The sequence below is a fragment of the Centruroides vittatus genome, unplaced genomic scaffold, assembly GCF_030686945.1.
Source record: "Centruroides vittatus isolate TY-2023 unplaced genomic scaffold, ASM3068694v2 contig_958, whole genome shotgun sequence".
Lineage (NCBI taxonomy): Eukaryota > Metazoa > Arthropoda > Arachnida > Scorpiones > Buthidae > Centruroides > Centruroides vittatus.
In genome coordinates, this window is record NW_027122637.1 from 659,208 (window position 1) to 684,963 (window position 25,756).

The following is a 25,756-nucleotide window of genomic DNA, read 5'->3' on the forward strand; positions in this document are numbered from 1 at the left end:
AAACAATTTTTAAAATAAATATTTTAAAGAACAATAAAAACGTTCATAAATAATGAAAAAATTCTACAAATGACAGAGCACACCTCACAACAGACCTTTTCTTGTAAGCTTGTTGGAGTCTGCGTTTTATCCTCCCTGCTGTCGACTTCCGTCGGAACTGACCGCAATTTACATAATAGTAAATTTACATAACGCCCATAGGGGCAGTTTCCCTTAAAAGATCACTCGTAAGGCACATTTCCTCGATTGGCATATTGCCATCGTGTTACATGTCGGTATCTAAAACCAATCAATCAATACAATGACACATTGAAAAAATCGTTTGCTTTTTAGTGGCTGATACGCTACTTAGTTGATCAGATGTCCCTGATTTCCGGGGACTGTCTCGGGTTTTATCTGTGTTTAATATTTGATTGTAGAATCAATCTTTGAATAGAGCGATTTTATTAAACGTCAATGTAATATCACCAAGTTATAGATTAATAAATAAATAAATTTTAAGTAACCAAAGTTCAATCAGTTTTAGATTTCACCAGGCTCACCTTCACTGATTCTGAAATGTGTTCCGGTTGGATTTTAAATGTTATGGTCAGGCTAACTTAGTTTCAATTTTTCTTCGCGTAGCATATGAGCTACTTAAAAAAGGAATAATAATCTATATATATAATCGAGACGAGTTTGATAATAATAATAATAATAATAATAATAATAACTCTCCCGTGGTCACCACCTGGTCGTGGTGGGAGAGCCCAGTAATTTTACTGATCCATAGGGCAATGCAGGCTGGAGCATAAGCTCCTGGTAGGGACACCCATGCCAGTAAGGTCTATGGGGAGAAATGAAGCTAAGAGTGACCACGCCCACATTCTGTGGAGATATTCATCATGGTAATAACTAGATCAAAGTGTGATACCGGCTCGGACGTCGCCCGGGTTAACAAGGTCCGCGTTCGTGGGTTAGGCAGAGGCTCACGTTCGAAAAATAGGTCACAGTCTCCCTTGGTTACCGGTGGCGAAAGCAGCACCGGCCCAAGCATGGCTACTGCAATGCCCTCAACAGATGTGAGGAACCAACCCAGCCTTGGTGTTTCTGTGGCAATGCATCCACAGACCACAAAGGCTGGAAAACCACGCCAACGGATGAAATGGAGAGTAGAAATGAACGAGTTTATCATCCGTACTTATTACACCATCACAAAACTCGAAACAAACATGACAGCATACAGACAACAACTACACCATAGATTCACACAACAGTATCCTCATCTCACTGTCACCGAACAAAGGGTTGTTGATCAAAAAAGAACAATTATACACAACAACCTTATTCCACAAACAACACTTGAACTTATCAAACAACAGGTTGCTGATCAAATACATCAACAGACAGAAACATCTAACATTAATGAAGATCATGTAACCTGTCAGGATAATCCAGCAACAAGCATTGATAATAACACACATACAACAATTACCACTAATGATACTACAGACACTTCCTCATCCATCACTGATAACATAGACTTGGATTTAGTTAATACGCTCTCACTTATATTTCAGGAAACACTCACTAAATATACAGGTACAGATCCCACACAACGACCACGAATACCAAAAATCAACACGTCAAAGGAAGTAGGAAAAACACTAAATTATGTAAACACTCACTTACTACCACACTACATTCATTCAATTTCTACACTCGCAGACATTCATACATTAGTTTATGCTGGGGCAGTCACAGTAGTGACACACCATGGACTGAAAGTACAATCACAGACAAATACACAGAAAACACAATTCTATCACAAGCCTGCCTGGCAGGGAAGAATAGAAACACAAATAAATGACATTAGACAGCAATTAGGCAGGCTAACACAATACACTAAAAACAACATAACACCCAAATTAAGGAAACAGCTCAAAAACATTTTCAAGAAAATAAAAACACACACAAAACATGAACATCACAACACACGCATTACAGAATACATTGATACACTAAAACAAAAACTTGCTGCCAAAGCACGTAGACTCAAACGATACAAAACATGTACACTACGAAAACAACAAAATAAATTATTTACAAACAATGAAAAACTCTTTTACAGACAAATTAATAACAAAGCAAACACTGATACACAGCACAGTGGCACACCAACAGAAGAAGAACTCACAACATATTGGTCTTCTCTTTGGTCCAGTGCTGTCACGCACAATGCTGATGCAGGCTGGATCGAGGAGGAAAACAGAAACTTGCACAACATACCAACTATGCCCTGTGTTGAAATAAACATACATGATTTCCAATACACTGTTAACAGAACACACAACTGGAAGACACCTGGTGTAGACAACATTCACAATTTCTGGTACAAAAAGTTTACATCACTGCACCAGGAACTAGCTAAACATCTAACACACATCATCATCAATCCACAAGACATGCCAAATTTTCTTACTCAGGGCATCACCTACATGAAACCTAAAAACAACAATACCACAGACCCCACACAATTCAGACCAATTACATGTCTTCCAACACTCTACAAATTATTGACATCCTGTATTGCAAACAAAATATACAAACATGTTGAAGAACACGACATTCTAACAGAACAACAAAAAGGTTGTCGTAGAAACCACAGGGGATGCAAAGAACAGTTACTCATAGATTCAGTCATTCTACGGCAAGCACACAGACAACACAGAAACATACACATGGCATATATAGACTACAGAAAAGCATTCGACAGTGTTCCACACAGTTGGCTGCTACATATCCTACACATGTACAAAATACATCCATCACTCATTGCATTCTTTCAAAACACTATGCAGCACTGGAGAACAACACTACATCTCAGGGTTAGTAACACTTCCATACAAACAAACCAAATTTTTATTAGGCGAGGAATTTTTCAAGGAGATTCCTTGAGTCCTCTCTGGTTCTGCTTAGCCCTGAACCCATTATCCAACATGTTAAACAACACGCAATATGGTTACAATATCAGACACAAAAAAACAACACAGTTTACACTGTCACATCTCATGTACATGGATGACATAAAACTTTATGCATCCACACAAAAACAACTTCATCAACTCCTACAAATCACACATTCATACACCAAGGACATACAAATGGAATTTGGCCTAGATAAATGCAAAACAGTTCACATAGAAAAAGGAATCCTGAAGAAAGAAGATTTTGCACTTGGAAATGGAGACATTATTGAATCCATGGAAGAAGGCGAGTTCTACAAGTATTTAGGATTCCAACAGGCCAAACTAACAGAACATACACAAATAAAGCAAAGATTAATTAAAGAATACCAAAGTAGGTTAAATGCTATTCTCAGAACACAATTAAATGCAAAACACACAGTGAAAGCAATAAACACATATGTCATCCCAGTACTCACATATTCTTTTGGAGTTATACATTGGACTCACACTGATCTTGAGCAACTCCAAAGGAAAACAAGAACAACACTTACTAAGCATAAACAACATCATCCTAAATCCGCCACAGAAAGATTAACCCTTCCACGTAAAGATGGCGGACGTGGCCTGATTGACATAGTTAACCTTCACTACAAACAAATACAGTCACTGCGAGAGTTTTTCTACAAAAAACAAGAAACATCACAATTACATAAAGCAGTAACTCTAGCAGACTCGAATAACACACCATTAAACTTACACTCACATCATATGGACACAACGCAACATATAAAAAGCATAGACACCATTAAGCAATCGTGGGCTCGAAAGGCACTCCATGGCAGGCATCCTTACGATCTGGCCCAGGATTTTGTTGACAAAACTGCATCAAACAGCTGGTTAGCTCGGGGATACCTCTTTGGGGAGACAGAAGGATTCATGATTGCCATACAGGATCAGGTCATAAATACTAAAAACTACAGAAAACACATACTCAAAGATGCAACACTCACAAATGACACATGCAGAAAATGTCACATCATGCCAGAAACTATACAACACATCACCTCTGGTTGCAAGCTCTTGGCACAGACAGATTATTTACACAGACATAACCAAGTAGCAAATATAATACACCAAGAGCTTGCAAAGAAACACAAATTAGCAGACATCCACGAACCATACTACAAATACATTCCACAGACAGTATTGGAAAACAACACGCACAAAATGTACTACGACAGAGCCATAATCACAGATAAAACAATTTACCACAACAGACCAGACATCACACTCATTGACAAACACAATAAAATTACATACATTATAGACATATCCATTCCAAACACTCACAATATACAAAACGCATGCACTGAAAAAATTAGCAAGTACACAGAACTCGCCCAGGAAATAAGGCATCTGTGGAGGATGGATGGGGTGCTTATTGTACCTGTAGTTCTCTCCTCTACAGGTGTCATACCACACACACTACACAAAAGCCTGGGCACATTAGAATTGAATAGAAACACATACATCACTCTACAGAAGGCCACTATATTGAATACATGTCATATTGTGAGAAAATTCCTGAATACAGACACACACACTGATACACTTCTTTAATTTCTGTTTTGGTTACTATGCCTTGACTTTGGTCCGGCATAGTACTTAGCCACCGGTGTTAACCGAGTATATCTAACTTAACCCAACATAATAATAATCAGCGCTGAGCCCAAACGGTTAGGAGTTGAAAGTTGAAATTTGGTACACAGTTAGGGTATGTCACGAGAATGCACGCTAAGAAGGGATTTTTCGAAATTCCTCCCCACGGGGGAGAGGGACAGGATTAAATCTTAACACTTCCATCAACGTTGGAAGTGTTACGAAACAATGGAAGTGTTAAGAGAAAGCGAAGTGCAAGACGCAGATGGAGTTTTTTCGAAATCGAACATATTTTTAGACCTATCTAAAAATTCTGTAATTAGTCTGGAAACAGGGAGGACCCAATTCTTGCATTCTGTGAAAACGGGTAAGGTTGACTATAGCGTAATAATCTTAATATTCGCTAAAACGGTTAGGAGCTGAAAGTTGAAATTTGGTGCACAGTTAGGGTACCAGATATAAGTTCCAAAGTGTTAAGTAACAATGGAGAACAAGAGAAAGCGACGTGCAAGATTTACGGGCGCTGGAAAAAAAAGAAAAAAGAAAAAGAGTAATATGTTGGAACATATTCGATTTTCAAATTTAAACAAATTAGTTCGGTTTTTCTCGACCTTTCTTCTTTAGAACATTCGATGAAAATCGAAGGATATAATTAGAACACGTCGTGAAAATCGAACAATATTAGAACATTCGATTTTCAAATTCGACCTTTCTTTAGAAAAACTTAGTTTGTTGATGAAATTACTCTTTTTCTTTTGTGACTATAATGTAATAATCTTAATCTTTGCTATCGTTACTTTTGCCCGAGCAACGCCGGGCCTACTTGCTAGTAAAATATAAAGGATAAGATATCTTTTTACAAATGCAAAGTCAGTCAAGTATTCATCTATAAAGGCGAATGGCCTTTATAGATGAATAATCTTTTCGATATCTAAATTTATCGAAGTGTCTATTTTCTTTAGATACTAATTAAAAGTATTTTTCGCACTTCACATTTTGCCAATAATGAAATTTAAGGTCGGTGTTGAAAGTTTTGTTAAGTTGGAGTCGGTACGACTCGGGTGATTCCAACTTAATAAAACTGATTATACTACTGTTGACTATAATTGCCAACGAAGATTACTCCGACGAAAATTATATCATTGATAGTTTCTATCAATGATATAATCTTCGTTGGAGTAACAGATTCGAATTCGAATATGTTTTTGACCCTTAGGATATTTTATTGGAACAGGTTCTACCTGTTACAAATACTTCATCTCTGTTGATCGACCCCATTGCAAGTCGAATATCTCTGCAATTGAGACTGACAAACGCAGTCTACACCATGCTACGTGCCTAACGTTAACCAATGATATAATTTGCAAATTCGTGCTGTTCATAAAATCGTACTTTCCAACTGAGCATCATCTAATCACGTAATCTACGCTTTGATACAAGTTACGACAGTAAATGAGTCTTATCTATAATTAATAATCTTTTATGGCTATATCGATATATTTACTTTATAATCAATAATTATCCTTATAATTTGTAATAAACAGTGTATATATATATATATAGGCCTATACTGTTAGATGCATTGTAGCACACAATAAAAGAAAATAAAGATTAAATTCTAAAGTTGTAGACTGTTAATTCATCGAAAAAGCCATTAAACTCCTGTATCTACAGTATCTACATGTAACTGAAACAAAATTAAATCGAATTACTAGAAAAAATTCTAAAACAGAAATTTAGAGTTTTCTTATTTTACATTAATTTACAATTTACATTTACACGCTTATAAATTACGGCAAAAAATATTCTTAAGTTGTTTTGTAAAAAATATACTTGGCGTGTAATTTGAAATGATAATGTTATATTTAAAATATAAATTTTTTTGATAACTTGATAATTTGAGAAATGACGTAAATTCTTATCTGATAGATAAGTGAATCGTACTTTTTATTGACTGTATTGCTTGTTCATTATTTCTATTACCAAAGGTGAACCGTTTTAAATATATTAAGAATATCGTTCGTAAACAGGTTATAAAAGAAAATATGGATCAAGCTAAAATTTTAAAGATAATTGCTGCTATTTTAGCGGTAAGTTTTAAATTTTTAGTTATATGTAAATTGCATTTGGCAAAATTATTATACTTATAACATTTTACAATAAACAATAACTTTTATAATAATAACAACTTCGCGAAGTTTGCTATTACAAGTACTAATTAAATAATTAAACATTTGAAACAAAGGAGAGTGCAAAGGAGCTAAGTATTTAATCGAAATAGCCCACTAGTGGCAGAGTGGATAAAACCATTGAACACTGTTCGTGTGTTTGCGCCTCGCCAACAGGCTGGCCACATAGAGTTTTTGAGTTTTCTTCACGTTTGTAACATTTAAAGAAAAGCCAATTTCCCATAAAAGTGCTCCCGGGAAGCAACCTCTCTCGGCAGATCGCCCAACTCTCGCGTTACCGTAACCAAATCAATCATGTAAACCATTTAATCGAAATAATTGCTTTAAAGAATTACAAAATAATAATAATAAATCTGGCGAATAAAAAACACACAAATAACAAAATAATAAAAGTGATTTAAAATAGTTTAACATGCAAATAAATGTATAAAGGAAAATCATTCCTAGTTTTTAATTGGTAATAGGTTAATGCTTAATTGTGTATCCTTGATATAGGCTAAAGAAAATACAGAAATAATCATTTTTTACTTGTCTTCTTATTATGCATAACAATAATTTATATATATATATATATATATATATATATGTGTGTGTGTGTATATATATATAGGTATGATTGTATGTTTATTTGATAGAATAATCAGTTATTTCATTTAATTTTTTTGACATTTTCGAGAATATTTACATCTAGGCTATTTGTTGTATGTATCATATATGAAATATATTTTGCAAATTTTTGCTAATATAAAGTATTGTGATTTATCAATTCAACAGTTTCAATTAGATTAAATTTCTTTCTTCTTCTTTTAAAATAATTATTGAAACAAAATGTTTTAAAAGAATTTAGTTTATAAATCGAATAATTACAAAGCTGTTTGTTTTGTCCATTTTAATTAAAGAAACATTAAATTTAACTGTAAAGGGTTATCTTATCCATAAGAGCTATGGCTGTTATATTACAATGTATAAGTATTCTCTGATTTATATTTAATATCAATGAATAATTGTAAACCTGCATATTCTGGTGGTTGTTTTCTACTCGGTTGAAATCGATGTATTATATCTGAGGCAAGACTGACTTTAATTTATTAAGAAAAAAAATCAAATTTGGAACATTTTAAAAAATTATTTTCATAAAAATTAAGAAACTAAAATTTAAAGAATTTCAATTTTTAAATAATTTAAAATTGAAACTTTAATTAAAAAATGAAATTATAAAAAAATTATAAAAAAGCAAAACACGGAGGCATTTTTCAACCATTATAGTGTTTTGTATTTTTCAAGTTTGTTTAAATAAGATGTCTTTAACATAGACTTTAACATTTAACATAATCATAATTTTATGTAAGTAATGCGTTTTCTACATCTAAATCCTTTTCATTTTGTATAATATATAATATATATATATATATATATTATATATTAACGATATGTATTATATATACAATATATATATATATATATATATATACTGTATATATGATACATATCGTTAGTGTTACTTTAATAGAGCGCGTGTCAAAAAGTAAGTTTCCAGGAGAGCTAAAATCTTTTAAATTTATTTATATACTACGTATGTGTTACTGTGAAGGAGGGAATTTTTCATTTCTATTGGTTCCTTGCTCACTTATTGCAGGACACGAAAGCTTGGTATTTTAATTACAACAATACAATAATATCATTATCGAATTTTTTTCAGATAAGACCTTTTGCAGTATCACCAACGATATTATGAAGTTTAAACGATAAAATGAGCTATCTACAGATCTAATGACTTCTAAAAAAACTATTTAGGCCTAAAACTATTCTAAAAACTTGAATTAAGTACTACTTTAAATTATTTAAAGATTTAAATAATTTTGATATTTAAATAAGATGTCTTTAACATAGAATTTAACATTTAACATCGAATCTTCGCTATTGAAGATTCTATCAAAAATAAATTGAAGATTGTATCAAAAGTAAATAAAATATGCACAATATACGAGTATTTGTTAGTTGAATGAAGTTGATAAACTCGGTAGAAATCATGTAATTTCTTTCCATTAGACATTTTTGTATAATGGAGAACCATAAATGCAAATAATACTGTAACTAAATCTATATCAGACTTGCTTACATAGGCTAGTCTCTGTCTATTCACACTAGTATTGGTTATAATGTTTTCACATATGAATAAAAAACAATACCTAATATTGCTCAACTTTTTTTATTTTGCCATTTCAGATATTAGGTTTGACTACAGCCGGATTATGCATCTGGATTCTTGCAGATTCGTTAAAATTTGGACTCATGACACTGAATCCTGGATATTCTCCTAAAATTGCAATCGCTGCAGCAATATTGATGAGTCTAGTAGGAATTGCAACAGTTATCATGCCCATGAATACACGCGAACGCATTTTCTTTGTGAGTAGAATAATTTTTAAAGTATCGATTTGTTTATTACTATTAGTATTACACTTAGCTTAAAATGGGCATAAATTTGTCCGCAAAATCTTTTAAAATAATCAATAATTTGCTTAAGTTCTGTTTTATATTTCAGAGTTCGGGTTTAACATTTATGGCATTGGCGTTATCTCTCACGTCGTTATCTATAGCAATCAATGAAGTTTCGAACAATTACACACCGAGTGTAAGAGTTGCTTATAACATTAAATTTTTAATTTTTATAATGTAGAAATACTGATTTTCGTTTAGTAAGTAAGACGATTTAGAAGTTATATTCTTTGTTATTATATAAGATTACAAGTTTACAAGAATTGAAAAAAAATGAAATCAACAGTTTATCAGATAAAATCAATGATTTCACGTTAATACATATTCTATTTACTTTCGCTATTATAAATTTTAATGTATTTTATTCATAATAAATTTTAATAATAAAAATGTTTTAAATTATTATTCAAGGATATTCTAAAATCATATTATAGAAGATTGAAGATAGTGGCTGGCTTTTCTGGATGCGATGCAGCAATTACAGTTAATAACTTTTAATATTTTTTGTTTTTATATTATCTTGTGTAAAATAAAATTTTCATCACTTAAATATATTTCCAGATTTTGGCACTTTACAGTTTCTTTTCGAATCGTGCATGATGATAATTCCATTGCTGTGGTTAGTGATTTCTTGATGTCAAGGAAACAATGACCTTTGGGATTTCATTGAATATCTAAAATAATTCATTGAAATAAAATTACTGTATTTTTAAGTAATTATAGTCACTTCTAATTTAACAAATTATTTACATTTATGTACTGTAATAATTCCAGACTTGGTGTATCGTAATTGTATGACGCATTTATTTTGTTAAAATTTTTTAATATGAAGATGAAAAATAACTTTGTAAATAAACAAAGTTTAAAAAGTATAAACTGTTGATTATAATCAATATCTTATTTGATTAATTATCAAGTGTAATTATTAAACTTAAAAATAAATTTTTTAGGTTCAATTTTCAAATTGCATTATATTGATGAGATTTTTACAGTATGGAAACGTTATGATGCGCCTCGCTCGGACCTCGGCCTCGCTGGCCACGTGGAGTTTTCCGGGTTTTTTCCACGTCTGTAACGCCTAAATAGGAGCCAGTTTGCCTTAAAAGACCTCCCGGAAGGCATCCCCCTAGGCAGATCGCCCATGTGTTGCGTTGCCATAACTTAACAAAACAAAGAAACAAAAATTAAGTTATGATGCTTGGTAGGTTTGCAAAGTACATAAACATGTCTAATTCCGCTTAATTAGAAGTACTGTATGGAAAAATTATTCCAAATTCTTATATGAAGAGTTGCCTCTAGAGTTTTGTGGGGGCCCGGGGAAAAAGTCAGTATTATTGAAAACAGATACTCTTACTTCTCTACTTCAGGCGCAACTTATGATTGGCGGAAATTCATTCTAATAAAATTATAAAGTAACTTAAGGTATTAACGGCATTAAAAAAATAATTATTTTATAAAATTTACTTCTCTTGCTTTTCGTTCTTCAAAACTCTTAACTGTAATTTAAAGTTTTACATACTTTACTCTCAATAGACAGCAATGCCAAATTAGACATCCTTCTGCATCATTGAAGTTCTTATGTTAGGTAATTTTTTTAGACAATATAAACTAGTAAAACTGCAGAAGCAGTAGCAATTGGAAGAGTTAGAGAAGACTGGGAAAATGCCGAATATTGAGATAATGCCTAACGGAGAGCGTTTTGAATTAATCGCGTGGTCGAATCTAGAGTAATAAAATGATATCGTCTAGTGCTAGGTTATAGTAAAATGTGCGATGTGTTTTGGCGCCATTCGGAATTAAACTGTGGTGGTAAGTCTACATTTTGTTTTTTTCCCCCTTCTTTTTTAATACTTTCGTCCGTTTTGTCGAGGTAAGTAACGTATTTTCATATATATATATATATATATATATATATATATATATATATATATATATATTAGATGATACGTAAATTAAATGATAATGTTTTTCGATAACGTTTTATTGACATGACATTTTGATATTGTTTTGTAATTATTGAAGGTCAATAAGTTAGTATGGAATTTACTAAATTACAGTATAGTATTTACATAATTTCAAATTAATAAACTTTCAACTTGAACATTTCAAATCTTTTAATGCTGCTAATTGTTCAGATTCTTGCTTTTGGTTGAATACGTTAAAGTTTTTTTAGTTATCGTGATATTGTTCTGTTGTTTTTCACTTTTCCTTTATACTGAATTTCTATCCAATCTGAACAAATGTTATCGATCCTGTCGGTGTTCAGACTGTAGGTGTTTAATTTCAATTAATATAGGAAAAGGTGGTATTATGGAACCCCATTTACATTATAGTGAATTGTAAACAAGATAGCATAACTACGCCCAAATTTTTTGTGCGAAAAGTACTGGTAACTATTAAACTATATGTTACTAATTGGATTTTTCGCTAGCATAACTGTAAGTATGGTTTTTGAAGGCTTCTGTAAAAAAGTCAAAAAGTAGCTTTTAGGAAGCCGGGTGGTAATATGGAACCCCATTGTATGTTTTCAAAAAATGCTTTAATTTATTTAAAAACAAATAGAAAAGTACAAAAATGTTAATTAATTACAAAATCATTTACTCCAAGTTATTTTATAGAAAAAATGCTTTACAGAAATAGAAAAATATGACATATTTTTCTATTCCATCAACAATATATATTTCACCAGCTCTTTTTCGATATTCTCAGGAAGAATTGGCTTTCTAACTAGTGTCTTTTTCACAAATTGCTCGGACGAATGTCTGCTTGCAAAAAGAGAGTTCGCAAAGTAGTTTTTGGCACCTCATAAAATTTTGCAGCTGTCAAGCTCCATTTTTTTTGTCCCTTACCATACTCACAGCCTCAGCCATTTTCTCCTGGCTCCATGTTTGTCTCCTCGGGTTTTTCTGTGGTTTGTTCAGATAGACTATGCAACTGAAAATTTTAAAAAAAAATTAATTCGAAAAAATCAGTTTAAAAAAAACTTATCTATCCAGAACAGTTTTTTTAACCAAAATAACTTCAGAATTTAACTAGATCTACTTATTTATAGTTTTAGGTATCTATTTCTAATTTTTTCATTCATTCATCACATACTTTTACAAAAATTATTCCACGGTTTGAATTTGTGGATAATACGAAACCCCAGAGGAGTCGGTTTCATATTAAAAGCACCAATAGGGTCTGTATTTCACGCATCGCCATCTTGGGCTAACTTAATATCTGTCGACACCAACTTTAAAAGCGAGAACATTAGACAGACTAACATGTACTCCTAAGTCTCTAGAACGGGACACATGCACCAATGAACCTAAAACTACATGATTTACAGCTTGGAAATAATTAAATTCACTTACCATTTAAAAGTTTGGAATTGTGAAAAACACAAACGTCCTGTTGCATTGAGCGCAACCGCATAACTGAAGTTGGAGGCGTCTTCCTCTTGCTATGGATGTGCAGTTCAGCCACAATTTGCTAGAGTTCGCATCTATTATCAGTCTGAAATGAAGGTGTTCCATAATACCACCTTCTCCTCAATTAAAATTAGAAAATTAACAGATTTACAATAACATTTTATTTGGGATTGATTGAAAATCAAATGTAATAAATAATTTTTATAACTATCAGAACTTAATTTTATAATTTCTTTTTCTATAGAATAGAGATGTTTAATTAATGTATTAATCAAAATTGCTTTCCAAAAATAACCGTAACGAACTCAGAATAAAAATAAATTAGTTTAAATATTCGAATATTAAATTGTGATTACAGTATACTCCAGATTATCCGGGTCAATCACCAGTAATGGAGGCAAGGATCATGAAGAAACACGGATAATCCGCAAGTCTGTTTTAATGAAAGCTAATCGATGTTTCTTCTATTTAGTTTTTGATTTCATATTAAATTCATCATAACAGTTTATATATATATATGGATAAAATATACTTTGAGAGCATTAATTCATTCATTCATTCGTAACCTTTAGATATGGTCAGAGTTGAACAAATCTTTCGATGTAAACAGAAAATTCAGAAAAATTTATTGAACGTTCACAGCAGTTCACTACCAATTTCTTGTCTTATTCATCGAGAATGACAGATTGCCAGCTAGATATTGTCGTAAAACGTCATTAAGTTAACGATATTAATGATTTATTGATAAGGAAATGATTCAAAATATTTTTTCAAACAATTTTACAACTTATTTAATTAAAAAAAAAAAACATACGCTAGACCTATACACAAAAGTAAAGCATTATTGTTCAAGAATCAACTACACTTACTGCACTTGTTAGGCTATTTAATTTATGCCTTGACGAATTGAAAGTAGTTCTGATGGTCAACATACCATTTTAAAACAGCAAAAGTTAACAACGAAGATATTTTTAATTTGATGCTAATATTTGTATTCCTGACGTAAATTTTTACTAATGGCTAATGATTTAATAGTAATAATATCTATATTATTACATTAAATCATTAGCCAAATAAAATAAACCAAAACATAATTTTCTTGATAGATTTTTCTTTATGTATTTGATAATTATTCATTTGTTTCAGGGCTGGCACAAGAATATCTGATGCCTTTAGGCAAAAGATAATTTAGACGCCCCATACATTGTCTATATAACTTATATATGTATATTATCATACTCATACAAGTACGCTACATACATGTGGATATTTATAAAAATAATGTTATGAAAAATTAAAATTTTATTAACACTAATACATTTGTATACATATATGATTATTTGTAATAATTTTCCTCCTACACAGAAAGTAGATCTTAAATTAATTAAAAAACAAAAAATAATAAAAAATTAACTATTTGGTTTTTTGCTACCGCGATGTTTTGAAGTAATTCATCTATATCGATTGTACTCGTATATGCAATTCCATGCTTTATAGATATTATTGCTAGGCCAGTGAGTCATTTCTGAGCTATCGTAGAGCGAGACGACGTTTTTATGTTTTAATTTTGAAAAATTCCTTTCTGAACTTGCTACTGGCAATGTCGAAAAAATACTGCTAAATAAACGTATTTGGAACACTATTTTCTAAATTATTTTGCATATAAATGACAGGATATCTAATGAAGAGGAATTTATAATTTACTAGATAAATCTTTTCTATCAATATCTCAAGAATGATCATGTTTTAAGTAATTTTCCAATGTCAAGCATTTTTAAACAGTTTTGTTAAAGTAGTGTTTTGCAATTAATACATATTTAAAAGAAAATCAAACTTTTCATTAATTGTAGACATGTGCTTAAATTTTTCATCTACACATGCAATTTCAGTATCAATAATTTAAAACTAAAAAGTCTACCTTAAATTTCAATCTTTTTGTTTTTAGTTTAATTTTTAAGAATGCGTAAATTAAATCAAAATACTAAATAGGAGATACTATAGATTACTATCTATGGAATTTCGGGACTTTGAGTATATATCTGAACTGAGGGGACCGAGACGAGTTCAACAATAACCTACTTTTGGACCAGAGACGAAAAATAAGAAAGTTATCATACTTTTTTAATGCTTTCATTCAGACGGCACCGTAGTTGCTAGTGCTGTCATCTCGCGGTAAAGTCTGCAAACAAATTTAAAAAAAAAGCACTGAAAGGCAAGAAATTGCACGAACAGTCGAACGCCACTTCCTTTTTTTTCTTTTGTTCAAGAACTACTGTGAATCTATAACTAGTGACGTTAAACAATCGGCGGCCTTACTAGTTTTTTACATTTTTGCTTGTTATGTCATGTCAAAGATTGTCAATAATCAATATGTAGCTTATTTGTGGCAGGACTGAAAAGTAAAGATTTTCAGAACCTGTAATATGTTAGGAAAAAGTTGTTGCTACTTGTATATCTAGGGCTTTAATATCGAAGACACCAAAGCGCCCTCCGTTTTGGAAAATTATCATTGAAGTACACACAACATGCAACGACAAACGTCGCAAAACCTATTAATTTGCATATTTACACGAGAAACAGTCATCTACGACGTAATATTTATTAATTTGCATATTTACGCACGACTACATTTCACAGCGCTTTCAACTAATTTGCATATTTTGTCACACGTGTTATTAGAGAGCTCCCTCTGTCGACGTTTTCACCGAATGCCCTGAATCGAGATTACCGGAAGCGCCACCATCTTGGAACCTAAGGTAACATTAACCGAAATTTCTTTAGATAGTAATTGATTAAAAAGTATTTGGTACAATTCTAGGTCCGAATGAGGAGGTTGGGACTTTAACAGAGCTGTAGAGCATACTGATAGGAACAAAAAAAGTCTAATAAACCATGGGTGTACGGGCGACCCTTCGCGAGATATAGGCCCCCCAAAATGACCATCGACGTCGGAACTGACGCCGCTTTCTCCGCTAAGCCTATCGCGCGTTTAACAGGCAGCAAGCCCTATTGGGTATACTATAGATTACTCCTTATAGAATTTCAGGACTTTGATTATATATTTGAACTCAGGGGACCGAGACGAGTTCAACGGTACCCTATTTTTGGACCGGAGACGAAAAATCAATGTTACTTTATGGCAGCGAACATGGCGGCCCGACTGACCTCTCGTACGGGCGCCACCACACGCCGCCATGTGCTAAACTAGTGATCGATTCACGGTAGTTCTTGAACGAAGTAAAAAAGGGGGGAAACGTCTTCTAAAGGCAATTTTAACGGCAAGCGACGCGACTCCCGATTGCGAAAGCGAGGCCGGAACTGACGTAGGCGCATCTTTCGAGGACTATATCTCGCGAAGGGTCGCCCGTACACCCATAGTTTATTAGACTTTTTTTGTTCCTATTAATATGCTCTAACGCCCTGTCAAGGTCCCAACCTCCTCATTCGGACCTAGAATCTTGCCCTGAGACAAGTTAGTATGAATAAGCAAAACTCTAAGGGTTTATACGTTAATTTATTGTTTAAATTAAAAAAGATTTAAAAATTAATCTGAAATTATAAATAAGTACAGTATGCTGATTAATTTAACAGAATTAGTCTTAATGAATATATAAATAATGTGGAAATTTGTTTTATTAATGAAGTAATTCATATGATTTGCTTCAATTGTTTTTGCTTTTATCCATTATTCACACTAGAATGTTGTGTCTTGAACTGCCATTTAATTTTTATTAATACTGACATCAGTGTTGTTATCTAGGAAAAATAAAAATCTGTGTAAATAAAATATAATTATAGTAATTAATTAAGAATTTTGCAGGATGCTATATGAACAACGGGTGTACTATAGATTACTCCCTATGGAATTTCAGGACTTTGATTATATATTTGAACTCAGGGGACCAAGACGAGTTCAACGGTAGCCTATTTTTGGACTGGAGACGAAAAATAAAAAAGTTATCACACTTTTTAAGTTACCATACTTTTTTAATGCTCTCATGCAGACGGCACCGTAGTTGCTAGTATTGCCATCTTGCGGTAAAGTCTGCAAACCGTGACGTCGGACTACGGTCATCTCCCGGAGCGGTTAAACACGCGATACGAGAGCGGAGAGAGCGACGCGACTTCCGATCATCGCGCGATCGCCATTTCGGTTAATGTTACTTATGGCAGCAAGGCGTCGTCAGCCAATGGGCCAGGGGGGGCAAGATGATATAAATTGATAGAGGATATGAATTGTATGTAGGTAAAATAAAAACGATTCATAAATTTTAAGAAACTTAAAAAGATTATTTTAATTAAAACATAATCTTCTTGGGTTTTCGCGCGGGAATTATAAATCGGGCAATAAATGACTTAGCATTTAAATAATTTGTTTCGCATGTCTAGGAAGGGGCAAATGCCCCTCTGCCCCCCTCTGGCGACGCCCTTGTATGGCAGCGAACATGGCGACCCGACTGACCTCTCGTACGGGCGCTACCACACGCCGCCATGTGCTAAACTAGTGATCGATTCACGGTAGTTCTTGAACAAAGTAAAAAAAGGGGAAACGTCTACTAAAGGCAATTTTAACGGCAAGCGACGGGACTCCCGATCGCGATAGCGAGGCCGACTTAGAGGAGAGCGACGCGACTTCCTATCATCGCGCGATCGCCGGAAAAAAGTATGATAACTTTTTTATTTTTCGTCTCCGGTCCAAAAGTAGAGTATCGTTGAACTCGTCTCAGTCCCCTCAGTTCAGATATATACTCGAAGTCGCGAAATTCCATAGGGGGTAATCTATAGTATACCCTAAACAACTTCATGTAAATAAAAAGATGTAGACTTAATTACATTTGATATTAAAATTATATATTACGATTAATGTTTAGTTAATATTAAATATAATAAATAGTACATATTTTACCTGGGATATTATAAATATGACATAAAATACGATTAAAGTAATCCATTTTGTGTTTATATAGGGAATCAATTTACTAGTACATCCAACGTTTAACTGATTCTCTATCAGAAGCTGATAAAAAAAAAACAAACAAAATAATTAGCTGCTAGTATAGGGAATATTATTGTAAGACTCTAAACATTATTAGAAACTAACAAAAATTAAAAAGATACAAAAAATTCATAACAACTAATATATATCATTTAATAATAAACTTCAAATATTTCATATTATATCCAATTGATTCAATGAAAAATCAACGTTTATTTATGAGATCAAGTTTTATAAATTCGAAAATCTGAAATTCAAAAATATTTATTTTTGTTTAAATTGCCAAGGGAAAAAAATTTATTTTTACCAGACATTGCTTGAAAATTCAAGTTTGGCAAATAACTTCAGTAAAAAAGTAAACTTAGATTATGAATTTATTTTGTAAAATGCAGCTATATTTTCTTTATCCTTAAACGGTGTATTGATTTAATCATAGACTATCGTATTTTTATTGTAGACAAATACGAAAACATTATTTATATATCCAATTTTTTTCGATCGACACACATTCAATTGTAAATTACTCCTGAAAAACTTGGATAATTCACAATTAAATTTGGCAGTATTTTTAATTTCTTCAAACAAATTTTAGAAATAATTTTAATATAGTATTTATAAATACAACAATAATAACTTACACATGATCTTGGTGTTCGATTAGCTCTATCCATTTGTCTTACAAAGTCATTCCATCCTCTTATTCCACAACATTCTAACTATAAATTAAAGAACACTGAAATAACTATAGTCTAAATAAATTTTAATAAATTTACATTCAGATATTTTAATTACTTGAGTGTGCATCGTATCCAAAAAACTTGATTCGTGCAGATAAAAATAATTACGAATTTCTTCGTATATTACTTCGTTCAATTTTGTTTCGGACTACAGAAATTCGAAATTTAATTCGTAAGTATTTTAGTATAAAAATTTCATTGTCGATAGCAAAATTGAAAGTTTTTAAAAGTTGATTTTACAAATAACATTACACATGTATAATTTAATTTACTTTATTGTATTAAAAACAATGAATAATAATTTTCTGCAACTTAACTTAATAATATGTTTAATCTGTGTTCTACAATATTTTTTTATTTAAGCAATATGCTTTTCAAAAATTTTTCGAAAATTTCTTTTATAGTTTTCTATAATTATATAGATATATACTTTATAAGAGGAATATGATCTTTAAAGATATTAATTTTTGATTAAGAGAAATATAATCACTATTTAATCAATTTGTTGGAAGTGAGATAGAATTTTATTATTTCAGTTGATTATCTATAATGAATACATATCGGACTTAATATTTAATGAATTTTATAGAATATATTAAATTAATTTTCAATCAACTTACCAGTAATTGATTTTCGATAGAAATGGCAAGAATTTCAATTAAATTGAAAATTATTGAAATCACGAGACCAGCAACAATCTAAAGTATTTCAATTATAAATTCAAAATTAATTAATGAATTTTTAAAATAGTTGATTTTCATTTCCTTTGATAAAAAGTAGCCCAATAAAGATATATAACATAGAAATAGACTAATTTAATTAAATATTTATAAATGGGTTCTAAAGGTTAACCGCAATGAGAAGCTTTTTTGATTGTTTTTCAATCTGTCCTTTCATTTTCAGTCGTACGTCAACAGTTCTGCAACGGCAGCCTATTTAGCAGGGGGCCGGATGGCCGAGCGGTCAAAGTTAGCAGCCTGCCGCCCTGGGGGCCCGGGATCGAATCCGGACGGGTCGAAAAATTCCTGGGAATTTTTCGGGGGGTGGTGCATCCGGATATGTCGGTCCCCGTCCCTCACCACCCGGCCGCCCCATTGCGGGCCTGGCCGAACCCATAATGGGCTTGCTATAAGAGGCCCTCTTAGTGCCCACAGGGCGGAAAGAGTTACAAAAAAAAAAAAAAAAAAAAAGCCTATTTAGCATCGTTTGGCAAAACTTTAACCTCGAATATTTCTGTAACTATGTCAATTTGCAAATGTTACTCTACATTTTTTGCTTCTCTCGACGAGTTCTATCATCCATTTCCAGGAAGAACACTTTTTTCACATCTTGTATAATTGAATACGAGTCCTCATATAGTGAAGTATCGATATTTAAAGACATATATAAATTAGTACTTTTTTTTCTGTAACTCTTTCCGCCCTGTAGACACTACTAAGAGGGCCTCTTATAGCAAGCCCATTATTGGTTCGGCCAGGCCCGCAATAGGGCGGCCGGGTGGTGAGGGACGGGGACCGACATATCCGAACGGACTATCCCCCGAAAAATTCCTGGAGATTTTTCGACCCGTCCGGATTAGATCCCGGGTCCCCCAGGGCGGCCGGCTGTTAACCTTGACCGCTCGGTCATCCGGCCGCTTATAAATTAGTACTGTAGTTAGTGTTGCTTTTCTCTTCCATTATAAAATATTGATTTATTTTATAATGAAAATATTTGAATATCTTTATAAAGCAGAAGTTCGTTAATCTGGCACCCTAAGTGCCAGATTAACGAAGAATAGTGCCGGATTATCTAAAATGTCGGATTACCAAATATGTTTGTATTTTCTTGAATTTCGATAATTTACTAGCAAGCTGTTACATTCTTATGCATTTTTGGTTTAACTCGTGCTGTTGTATACTTCTGATTTTCTTACGCACAATCTTTAATCATTCTGAAGATGACACAGTGCATTATACTGTGTAAAAACTGCATGAAAAATACCTGCATAAACGTTAATGACCATGTGTCTAATCAAATTCCGATTTGAGTAAAGTAGCATGCCGAATTGTTATCCGACAATTCCGGATTAACGAAATTCTACTATACCGTATATCTAAATTCTTCCGTTATATAAATGAATGACATGATATGAAACAAATTATTTTAATACTTAAAATAAACAGTTTATTTTAAACAGATTTAAAGTAAAAATAAGATAATTATCAAAACGATTGTTGTAAATTAATATAATATACTGATGAAATTTTTATTACACTATCTATTCTGATGATTTATTCATGTACTAATATGTTCAGGTTGTATGTAAAAAAATACTTTATATATTACATTCACGTTAACTTACCATTATTTTAATAGTGCGATGTTTAATGTTAGTAATTAGTCCAAAAATTGTAACGAAGAGTGAAAAACAAAACAAAAATAATGATATGTATAAACTTGCAAGAAATGCTTTACAATCAAAGTTTTCTTTGCCATAGACTCCATTTGAAGCATAGAAATATTCCAGAATTGGGTCTTTCAATATCCAAATAGTTAATGCGAGTACGATGACATTTAAACACTGTGGAGAAAAATAATTCGTATTTTATAAGAAATTTACTTTTATTTCGTTTCTCTGAAAAATAAGGTAATGAGATGTATTAGTGACAGTGTTTGCGTGATAGATGAAAGGGACATTGTGAGATATTTGTGAGAACCCTTAGAGTTGGCGCTTATGGCGATATTAATCACAAATTCCTCGTTACATGTTACCATATATCTGTTTGGAAATAAAACTCCCTTTCCACGAATGACGCAATTTTATTCGCAACTTTATATTTTCAAACAAACCAGATAACTTATAACGCAATTATAAGTTAAACTTTACTAACAATATAACGTTACGAATCAATTTTTAATTTTGCATTAATGATACAAAAATATAATTGGAATATTTCATTTCATAAATAAGAAAACGTAATTTATTTTAAAATACTTATTTTATTTTCCCGGCTGTCATATATATTATCAATAACAGAGGGAAAGTACTGTATAACGTTATATATAGCCGAAGGAAATCTATGGGGGGGGAGTCAAAATGATTTTTACATTTTTGGACTCGGGACATTGAAACGTTAAGAAATGTAAAAAAATTTTGGTATTTTTCCATACGTGTGGATGTTAGTGTGTGTGAAGTGAATACGATTTTGTTAACCCTCTTTGAAGCTTAATAACTCCTGTGTTTTTTGTCGAAAATTTCTGAAAGTTTTCAGGGAGGTTTGTTTATTGGGGATTGATGCTATTAAATTTTAGTGATTAAAGAGGGGGTGAAGGAGATAGACGGGGTCATGTGTCGTATCTCCAGTACGGGCGGACTTAATGGCGATTTTACTTGTTATTAGCATTTACAATTTTTTTTATAAAACTCGTCCCTACTCTGAAAATTAAGCTTTTTGTCATTTTATAATAGTTAAAAATATAAAAAGTTGTTTTAATAAAATATGATAACAGATGACCCATCAAAATTTTAAATGTTGCTGGGAAAGTTAAGCAATTCTTTGCTGGAATTTTTCAAGTAGCTATTTTTACGTACAGTAAGACCCCGCTTAACGCGGGAGATGCGTTCCTAGACGACAAAGGCGTTAAACGAAGTCATGTCATTTTAACATAGAGTAAATAGGGATAGGGGAACACGCGACTAAAAATAAACAAATTTTACTTTAATTTTAAGTTATTTTTATATCAATTTGTATAATAATATATGTTAAATAACACAGAAATATGCAGACAGAAATGTAAAGTCCATTTTTTGTGATGAAGGTCCTGACTTTTCTGAAATTCTTGTTTTTTGCAATAAAGTCGTGAAGTTTCATTTGTCGCTTTTTTTTTCTTTTTCTTAAGCAAATGCCAGTAGCAGAAGATCGCATCCAAAACGCCTCGTTTTGCTTTTGCACTCTCTTTTAAAATCTGGATCATTCGCTGCAATTTGATCAACGATTTCGGTTATCGTTACCAAACTTTTACTAAGAAAATATGGAGAGAAATTTTTTAGGTTCTTCGTTTTCAGAATCACTATTTTCCAGTGGTACATGAATTCCTTGTTCTGCCAGTTCTTGAAAGTTGTCGTTGGTAAGGCTGTCACCAGAAACCTGCAGTAACTCCTCAATATCCTGCTCGTCTACATCTCCTAATCTTGCTGTATCGATTAGGTTGAGTTTGGTCAACCTAACGATACAGCGATAGGCTCTTCTCGTTGAGAATTCTTGGATGCCTTCAGCCATAACTTCTTTCAAACTTCGTTCGTGCGTTTATCAGTTAATTCTTGCCAAGCGAAGCCGATATTGCTTATGACATTCATGATGTTATATTTTTTCCAAAATTGCACCAAACAAACAGATTTAAAGAAAGTACACCATTTTGCCACCTTTTGCCGATTGGTTCGTGTTAGTAAATAATCGTATTATATACGAATCAATGAAATGCCGCGATAATTTAAATCAGCGTTAAGCGGGGTCTTACTGTACTCTTATCTCACCTTCAACAGACTAAAAAATTGAAATGTTTTCATTCTCACCTACTACAGATTTTTATTTAAGAAACAAGAATATTCGAAAAACGTTCCGGATCTAGTCTGTTTCTTTTCTTATTTGCAAATTAAACCAGAAGTGTCGAAGAAAAATTAAAATTCATTTGTTCAAACTTCAAAACGTTCTTTTTAAAAAGAAAAGATTTATGACAGCACTTACTATTTATCAGACTATCCGCAATACAATCGTCTTCCACGTTTTAATAAAAGACCCTTATTAATTATTCAAATATTTTTAATTTTTCAGTCATCCCCTCTTTGAGTACGTATGGCACGATTTCGGAGGTATTTGTAGTATTCGAATTTATTTCGTATCAACGCAATATTCGACTTCTCGAATCTTGAATACTTTCTAGTATTTGAGTATTCATGGATAATATTTGTCCTTTATTAAATATCTTTTAACTGTTTATAAGTTAACAAAGGTTAAAGTGTCTATAATTAAAATGCACCTGTGTCTAAAATATATGAAAATTGAAAAAAAAAACAAAATTTATAAAATAAATTTATTTATTTTTTACAATATACTTTTATTATTAACATCTTAATATAACTAAGCTTTATTTATGAATAGAAAGTTTATAAATAAATTATTCATTTTTTTAATTATTAACATTTACATTGGAAACAGATTTATAGACTGTAATTTTAATATAGGCCTATAATTAATATACTAAAATTCTAATCTATAAATTTGTTTTCAATACAAATTTTAATCATTTTAAAAGAATAAATACTTGCAAAACTTTTTAAATAACTTACTGTCATTAGAATAAAACATAATTTGTAAAGTTGGGATTTTTCAAGAATAGTCTTCATCTTTACAGCTGCTTTCGTCAAATATTTTGTAATAAATACAAACAAAACTGATATGTCATTGAATACGTCATTTGTATGTGTACATACTGAATAACAATGTAGCCTCGTTTTTATATAAAACTTCCAATTTAAATTTTAAATTGCAACATATTAGTAAATCGGTTATATTGATAGTGCTGTATAAAAATAAATAAAATATATTTTATATCTAATACAGCACTATCAATAGATTATTTTAATAAACTTTTATAAATATTAAAATTTTTGATACCTTTCGATGAATGTTGGAATAATTTAAATTTATAATTAATTAGTTAATAAATCGTAGACAAAATAATATCTAATAAAATATTATTTGTTAATTTATTATTATTATAAAGGTTATTTTCAAGTAATAGAATAATTAGTATTATAAATTTAGTAAATTTTAAATATAATATATCAATTTTTAATGTTTAGAAATTTAAATTAAAAATATATTTTTTGTTCCTTTTTAAATTGCTGTCTGTAATGTTTTAAGAAAAATAAGTAGCTCTAATGATATCGTATTTAAACGTTAATATTAAAATTATGTAGATAAAAACTAGTTATTTTGATCAGAACAATAAAATAAATTGTAAATAGTTATTTTCGAGTAAGAAGTACTGGTAGTGTACAATAAAACATCTGTAAAACCTATTCTAGACGTCGACCGGGTGTGATAGAATTGCGTCATATCAATACAGAATGACATAAATTTCATTTTGCGAATCATAAAGGCCTGTGTTATCAGAATGATGTCGATTTGTGTTTTAAAAATTATTTAAATTTAATATAAATTTTATTAATTTTTAAATTCTGTGACACAAATATTAAGGAGAGTATCATTAAGAGGATTAAATTCTTTTCTCGTTTAGCGCAATTTATAATTTAAAACATCATTTCGAAAGTAGCACAAAATTTGTGAAATAACAAACAATTTTTTATTTCATAAACAAATATTTTTGATAAATTATTTACATAAACGTAGTATATAAAATGTTTGTAAAATTGTAGTACGTATATACTAAAATTTTATAAAAACATTTAAAAAACGGTATTTTTAAATTGAAAATATTTGATTCGTACTAATGAAAAAATAACAATATTTCCAAATGTTTGATCATTTGGATTATCACATTTGCCAAGATTCAAGTTTAAAAATTATTATATATTTGAATTAGACTTCAAATTTGTAAAATTTTGGATTATTAAACAGTCGCGTAACAATTACAGTGGAACCTCGATATACGACCTTAATCAGTTCCTGATGTTTAGACTTATACCGAATAGGACGTATACCAAACCAACCTTTCCCATAAGAAGTAATGTAAAAATGATTAATCCGTTCTCTTGTGAAAAAAAACTCCTCTTGATATGGTATATTAATGGGGTTGTAAAATAATTGAAACACTGTTTGAGCACATTAATAAAATAATAAATTTTATTATAGATTTTTAAAGTTATTACAGTAATAAATTCAAATAATTACTTCTGATACGCTGTCGCCAGCACATTGTTTTTCAGTTATCGAAAGCAAAAGCAATTTCCCAACATGATCTAATTTCTCCGATCTCTGTTTAGAAATTGATTTAACCCCTTTCGCAACGTTAGCAGATTTAATAATGTCTTTATTTTTCACGATTGTCCATATCGTCGTTCTCGGAATACGGTATGCAACAGCTAAATCTCGAACACGCATGCCACCTTCATATTTCTCAACAATCTTTTTTTCAGTTCCATTGTGATTCTAGTCATTTTTTTAGTTTTCTGTTGCTTTTCATTTGCCTTTTTGCAATTCATAATTAATAAAAAGTTTTACTTAGAAATTAAAATCAGAAGAAATTTAGCAAAGTTATAGACCGTGGCACCGCGAACGTCTAGTCTGGTCTAGTACACCGATAATGCTAC

The 25,756-nt window shown here is 31.4% G+C and overlaps 2 protein-coding genes across 4 annotated transcripts; one reads left to right on the forward strand and one right to left on the reverse strand.

Annotated features, from left to right (window-relative positions):
• The first annotated feature begins 6,593 nt into the window (after positions 1-6,593).
• LOC136985305 (uncharacterized) lies at positions 6,594-10,113 on the forward strand. Its single transcript, XM_067282556.1, has 5 exons — positions 6,594-6,697; positions 9,023-9,205; positions 9,342-9,431; positions 9,707-9,778; positions 9,857-10,113. The coding sequence occupies exons 1-5, from the start codon at positions 6,653-6,655 to the stop codon at positions 9,893-9,895; spliced, it is 429 nt and encodes a 142-aa protein (XP_067138657.1). The 5' UTR covers positions 6,594-6,652; the 3' UTR covers positions 9,896-10,113.
• A 6,159-nt stretch (positions 10,114-16,272) lies between these two features.
• LOC136985295 (uncharacterized) lies at positions 16,273-23,869 on the reverse strand. Of its 3 annotated transcripts, XM_067282544.1 has the most exons (7): positions 23,771-23,838; positions 20,786-21,004; positions 19,062-19,139; positions 18,497-18,589; positions 18,343-18,420; positions 17,615-17,725; positions 16,273-16,464 (listed from the first exon to the last, which is right to left on the reverse strand). In XM_067282544.1, the coding sequence occupies exons 1-7, from the start codon at positions 23,825-23,827 to the stop codon at positions 16,387-16,389; spliced, it is 714 nt and encodes a 237-aa protein (XP_067138645.1). In that variant the 5' UTR covers positions 23,828-23,838; the 3' UTR covers positions 16,273-16,386. The 3 variants fall into 3 exon arrangements, with proteins under 3 accessions (XP_067138645.1, XP_067138647.1, XP_067138646.1); XM_067282546.1 differs by lacking the exon at positions 20,786-21,004 and having other exon boundaries at positions 23,771-23,869; XM_067282545.1 differs by lacking the exon at positions 19,062-19,139.
• Between the last annotated feature and the right edge of the window lie 1,887 nt (positions 23,870-25,756).